This window comes from Octopus bimaculoides, chromosome 9 (assembly GCF_001194135.2).
Source record: "Octopus bimaculoides isolate UCB-OBI-ISO-001 chromosome 9, ASM119413v2, whole genome shotgun sequence".
NCBI classification, from domain to species: Eukaryota; Metazoa; Mollusca; class Cephalopoda; order Octopoda; family Octopodidae; genus Octopus; species Octopus bimaculoides.
The window spans coordinates 35,677,744-35,684,707 of NC_068989.1; the positions used below are offsets into that span (position 1 = coordinate 35,677,744).

Here is a 6,964-nt window from a genome sequence, read left to right on the forward strand (position 1 = left end):
TAAGGAGGGGATCGACACTTTTGAGAGAGCATGTAACCAGCATGAAGAACTTAAGTGAGCTGCACGAAAGCGCACGGCTCATATAGTGAATGGGGAAAGCTTAATCTGCAATGTTTGCAGTCTTGTATGCTTGTCAAGAGCAGGGCTCATTAGCCACCAACGGAACCGCAAATGCAAAATATAAGTTAGTCCTAGAGCGCACAATGTTCCTGAAGGTCAGCAATGGTCTTCCTTGGTCACGAGTGGATGGCCATCATCATGTGAGTGTATGTGATGTGTTTATATGTGTGAGAGTGTGAATGTTAGTGAATGTGTGTTTCCATGTGTATGTGAATATGGATGAATGTGTGTGTGCGTGTGTGTGAGTATGTGCATGTGTGTATATATGTCTATGGATGTCTGTGTGAGTGTGTGTTAATGTGTATGTATATGTGTGTACAAGTGTGTATTTGTGTGTGTGTGTGTGTGTGTGCATGCATCTAATAAACTTAAAATAGAGTATAAATCATTTTTACTTTTGTTAGCTTCATCCAACTCCTTTTCAGATTTTTGCTGAGGTTTCATGAAGTTTCTGTCAATAATTGCCTTCTTAAGTTTATGAGCTTTTTCCAACAACTGTTCCAGGGTTTCTTGTTTTTCACCTATATTGATCTGTCTGATATAGTTGATCATATCTGAAAACATAAGAGGAGGGGTTGGAATAAAAAAATTCATTAAGTTTTAGTAAAGATACATGGATACATGTTTAATCTTCACACACACACACGCACACTTATATAACGAATGGAATTACTCTACTAAGAAACAGTTTTGAGAAACAGTCTTTGAGTCCATCTTCTTCACAGGAATTTTAAATCACAAGTCAACTTGAGTTGAAGCCAGTCTATCACTCCAGTAACTGTACTCATTGTACTTCAGCACGATAGTACTTCAATAACTAGAAGTAGAAGGTTAGTTGATTATAGCAACCCCAGTGTTCAACTAGTTCTTCTTTCACCAGCTCCGAAAGGATGAAAAGCAAAGTCAACCCTAGTGGAATCTGAACTCAGAAAACATTAAATCACAATTACAAAATATGAACAAAATCTATGTTGAAAATGTAAAGGGCAGTTGTAAGGAGGAGGCAGAAAAAAAAACCAACAGAAATGATTAAAAATCTAAAAAAAAAAAGCTGAAAATTGTTATTACATATTGTTATGCTATGGTAAGGAAAGCTCTTACATGGCCAGTACCTAAAAAGGGTGAACAGAGAAGAAATGGGTAAAAACAAATACAGTATTGACTGAGGCAGTCAAAAGTGAGATTGGATATTTTTTATTGCAGGTTACAAAAAATGTCAGGTTTACAAAGAAATCTTATGAGGTGGGGAAAAAATTGAATGAGATATAAAAAATACTTTTGGGTGATAATAAAGTCTTTTTGATATTGAGGAACTCCAACTAAAGGTATATAGGAACTCTATAGATCTAGGTTCTCCTGACTAGCGAAAGCAAGTTCCCTTTTTCAACAGTTGTTCTCCAACTTACTGCTGCTTACTAAGAACAGAGTCATTCACTCTTGCCAATTTTCACCTCTGACACACTTTTGAAAAAGAAAAAAAATTACTGAAAGAGAGCAACTCTCTCTTCACTTTCATCTTCCTTTCTAAATGAAACTTTAAAAAAGAGGTTCATGAGAACCTGTTTGAAGAGGAAAGTATGTTTTCAGTCCTCTCAGCCTCATGCATCACACCTCTTTCCCTACAGCCACCAGACAAAAGAATACTGCCAACTTATTTGATTAAAGGAGTGCAGTGGAGCAATGGCTGGATCCACGTTACATTCAACATCATCCGTCTGACATTAACTTCATAACTTAGTAATGTTCAGACAGGCCCATCTTGATACTCTGTGCCTGTATAGTTTCCCTAAAACTGGTAGTGTTCCTCACTAATACTTCCAGCCCCCAAACAATTCATTGGTCAATTAATCCGTTAGCATTCAAACCGGTCATATCCAGCCCATATATTCTATCTGTTTTATGTTCAAAGCAACCAAATCCAGTCTTTCACATCTATCCTACAATGTTATTCTAAAAACAAACAATTACATCTTTGAAATCTATGAGACAATGCATGATTAATTTAAAACAATGTGAACAAATAAGCATTAGATTTGATAGAGTAATCTGAATGCTAAAGGGCTAAGTTAAATACTCTATTGCTCCTTCTTCACTCTCAACTTCTTTTCTTTCTAAGTGGAACTTTAAAATAGTCAGTGAGGGATTGACTGAAGAGAAAAGTGTGTCTTCAGTCCTCTTAACCTCATTCACCACACAACCTCTTTCTCTATAGTCAGCAGTCAAAGGAAAACTACTTGCCTGTATTTTTGTTAAAGGGCAGTGAAGTAATCTTTATGATAGGCTTGGCCACTGGTTAGACCCACCCTACACACAGCTGTTTGAAATAAATCTATATCTCAGTAATGATCAGACACATGCAAAATAGTCCCATTGCTCTACATGCATCTCAGACAAACCTGTCTGACAGCACTCCAGGCTTTTAGTTTATCTAAAACTGGTTGTACTCTTCACTAATGCTCCCAGCCCAATAATGATTCATGTGTCCAACTATAATTGTACATTTCATCCTCATTATCATTTTAACATTCACTTATCCATAGGCTGAACAGAGTTTATTGAAGGAGATTTTCTACGGCTTTCATCACTCTTCACCTTTTCTAAACAAGGTAATATTTCCCTATGGCCAGACATCATTATCATCATCATTTAATATCTGTCTTCCATGTAGGCATGGGTTGGATAGTTTTAGAGGAGTTGGTAAGCCAGAGGACAGCACTAAGTTCCACTGTCCACTTTGGCATGGTTTTTACAGCTGGATGCCCTTCCTAACACCAACCACTCTAAAGAGTAGTGTGAATGCTTTTTCTGTGGTACTAGCACCATCTTTTGTTTTGTTTTGTTTTTTGTTAAAAAGACATTTTCATGTTTTCACAGAATATTAGAAATTAATTTCACTGCTTGAGACATTCATTTACAACTATCACATAATGTCAAGAGAAGGAGATAGAAACACACAGGCTTCTTTCAGTTTCCATCTACAGGACACACTTACAAGACATTGTCACCCTGGGGCTATAGCAGAAGACATGTGCCCAAGTGCTATGCAGCAGGGCTAAATCTGAAATCATGTAGTTGGGAAGCAAACTTCTAAACCACACATCTATGCCAGTGCCTATTAATATACGATTAAGTATAGTAATATTTCATTATTAATTAATACTTACTTATGATGTCAGCCATTAAACCTTTCATTTCTGGTAATTTGGCCAACTTCTTCAATTCTTTTCCGTCATCAAGTAAACTGGTAGCAGAATCATTTAGTCTTTTAGCCTGGAACAAAATGACAGAAAATTCTGTTAAGAAAGTAACACGTGAAATATTATAATTATTATTTACAATTGCAATGATAGCAAAAGTAGTAACTGATGCCATAGGCAGCATAAGTTACTCTTGTTGTTCCTGAACAGATCTTCTGGCATAAAAGCAGCCATGGGATTATGATCTTTTAATTTTACTTCCCATGTACTAATCAGAGGAAGAAGGGTAGAAGTTTTTATAACCATTTACAGAGTCTCAGACCAGAGAACCGATCTAAATGCTTGTAAAGGTGTGGACTCTGCTGAAGACATTTAAGGTCTGATGATGAGCCATGTTTCATGCAACCCATTTCTCAAAAAGGGTCTCTTCATGTCTGGTGTAGATCAGCTGAGGTTATGGTAGAAAACATTTGTCTAAGGTGGTACATGATGGAATGAAACATGAAACCATGAAATGGTGAAGTGAACTTCTTCAGAGACATGCCACTTGTAGTGAGTAATGAATACTCTGTATTTATTGCATATGTGATTCTTCATTTAGCTTTTGGACTACATTACACAATGTATTTCATTGAACGGTGATGCTTTATTGTGTGGTATGTACAGGATAATATTTCATAAGGTGGTGAGCTGGCAGAATCATTAGCACGCCGGGTGAAATGCTTAGCAGTATTTCATCTGTCTTTTTGCTCTGAGTTCAAATTACACTGAGGTCGACTTTTCCTTTCATCCTTTCAGGGATATAAAAATTAAGTACCAGTTGTGTACTGGAGTCAATCTAATCGACTGCCCCCCCCCATCCCCCAAAATTTCGGGTTTTGTGCCTAGAGTAGAAAAGGATAATGTTTCAGCATACAATCACCATCACCATCATCATCATCATTTAATGTCTTTTTTCCAAACTGGCATGAGTTGGATGGTTTGACAGAAGCTGGCAAACCCTCCAAGAGTGTATGTGTGTGTGTGTGTGCATGCACACATACTTACGCATGTGCATGTGTTTGCTGGTATTTTGTGTTGGTCTGAAAGCAGTCATTATTTAACCACATATTAGCCTTAGTTGAGTAAACAAGATTAAGTGTGACCTGGTCCCTGGTCATGACCATCCTGATGTAAGTTTCATGTATCTAAGACTTCTTTCAAAATGAACTGTTAATGCAGATGATAGTGTGTGATATGACAGGATTTGGCTGCTGTTTCCAACAGGTCAAACAACTGCACAGAGACTCTCTTGTTGGCTTGTCTGTGATTCCCCAAATGTGTTGCTCATAGTTGAATGTACAGCTGCTAGAAGAACCTCCACACACTGTTAATGGTTGAATGTGCAGTTGCTAGAGCCCCCAGTGTGTAGCTAATGTAATATGTAATTGCCAGAGGCCCTCATGTGTTGCTAATGGCTGAATGTCCAGTTGCTAGAATCTCTACTGCATTGCAGTTGCTAGAGCATCTAGAGTGTTGCTTGACCTACTAGAAAATAGCAACCAAATCTCCCTCATATTATATTCTGCTAGTGAATAAAAGAACATATTTGGGATGTGATCTTATACACATTATATCAACAAAATGACTGGATGATCATGGTCAGAATATCTTTGATCATTGATCAGTTCAGTCAGTGCTGGCCTGGGGCTAAACAACACCAATAACCCCAAAGATCAACAATGAGTGGGTCTCTGGGTGGTCACTTCACCTACATGAAAAAGCAGCCAAATCTTCCTCAAGTCATACCTCCACTATCATAAGTAAAGAAGGATATACTACTTAATGTAGACCACGACATATGAAAAGATGATGAGAAGGCCACAGCTGGAATGGCTTTGATCAAAGGCCTGTTCAGTCAGGGTGACCTGGAGGTAAACAACAACAGCAATGCAGCCAATGACAGCAGCAGCAAAAAAAAAGTCTTACTTTGAAAAGAGATGAGCTTGCTTTCTGATTCAGATCATCAATCTCATCATCATAGTTTTTATATCTCCTTGATGGCAACTTGTTGACTTTCTCCTGGGAAAAATAGAAATGGAAAAGATGAATGGAGATTTACTTCACTGACTGACGGGATCAACATTAATACAGAAGGATTTACATTCATAGTAAAGCAACTGTAGGGTCAATATTAATACTGAAGGATTATAATCTGAAGGATTATAGAGCAACAGGAAGGCTCAGCATTAACATTGAGAGTTTACATTATGGTACAGTAATAGATTTTGTAGGCATGGGTAGAAGAGATTTTGGGTGGCCACAACATAGAATGTAAGTGACAAAGAAATTTCTGTTTTACAATTAATGAATTAAAATTTTTTTAGATTGTTTAGCATTCATGTATTTCTAGATGTGATTAGCAGTGTAAATCAGGTGAGATATCTTCTATTTGAAACTGAAACCATGTTAAAGACAAAACTTATCAGCAGTTTGTCTTTGATCATATATATACTAAAATGCAATTGGTGACTCATCGGTCATGTTAGAATAAAAAAAAGTAAAACAACAAATGGAGTGGGAGTGGGCAACAATCACAGATGCTAAAGCAGGTGAACTGTATTCAGAGGTTTTGCTCTGTAGTTTAATGAAAATAGTACTGCAAATTTTTATCATAAATTGCTTTTAGTTTATCATCTTCGTATACACAGACACATGTATATAAATCATCATCATCATTATCGTTTAACGTCCACTTTCCATGCTGGCATGGGTTGGACGGTTTGACTGAGGACTAGCAAGCCAGGAGGCTGCACCAAACTCCAATCTGATCTGGCAAAATTTCTACAGCTGGATGCTCTTCCTAACACCAACCACTCTGAGAGTGTATTGGGTGCTTTTTACACCAGAATGGGACCAGTCAGGTGGCACTGGCATTGACCACGCTTGAATGGTTCTTTTTTATATGCCACCAGTACGGGAGCCAGTCAGGCATCAACCATGCTTGAATGATGCTTTTTAAGTGCCAGTCAGGCAGTACTAGCATTGGCCATGACAATGATTTCACTTGACTCAACAGGTCTTCTCAAGCACAGCATATTGCCTGGTAATTGAAGGGTACTCTTAAATGGGCCAGTTACGCAATATTGGCATAGTCCATGGCTATGATCTCACTTGGCTTGCTGGGTTTTCTCAAGCACAGCAAATTTCCAAAGGTCTTGGTCACTTGTCATTGCTTCTGTGAGGCCCAACATTCAAAGGTTGGGCTTCACTTCATCCCAGGTCTTCCTGAGTCTACCTCTTCCACAGGTTCCCTCCACTGTTAGGGTGCGACACTCCCTCACACAACTGCCCTCATCCATATGCAACACATGACCATACCAGTGCAGTTATCTCTCCTGCACACCAAATCTGTATATATATGTTATGTGAACAATAATATATTTTCCATTTTCCATGCTTGCCCTTTCTGATACCAACCCATATTTACGTTTCCAAGTAGAAGATAATATATTTTATTGATTTCATCAATCTAAAACCTGTGAGCAAACGTGTGTGCACACACATTCACACATGCATACACACACATGTATATGTATGTGCATGCATAGGAGCATATAAATATGTATGTATGTATATATATATATATATATATATATATATATATA

General features: G+C 37.8%; 1 protein-coding gene across 1 annotated transcript in view; it reads right to left on the reverse strand.

The window, feature by feature from the left end:
• Positions 1–6,964, reverse strand: part of LOC106878847 (laminin subunit alpha) — a 249,900-nt gene that overhangs the window by 89,335 nt on the left and 153,601 nt on the right. The window contains exons 47-49 of the mRNA XM_052970907.1: positions 5,286–5,378; positions 3,285–3,390; positions 516–674 (exon numbers count right to left, since the gene is read on the reverse strand). Coding sequence (XP_052826867.1) covers positions 516–674; positions 3,285–3,390; positions 5,286–5,378 — 358 coding nt within the window. The remainder of the gene's footprint in view (positions 1–515; positions 675–3,284; positions 3,391–5,285; positions 5,379–6,964) is intronic.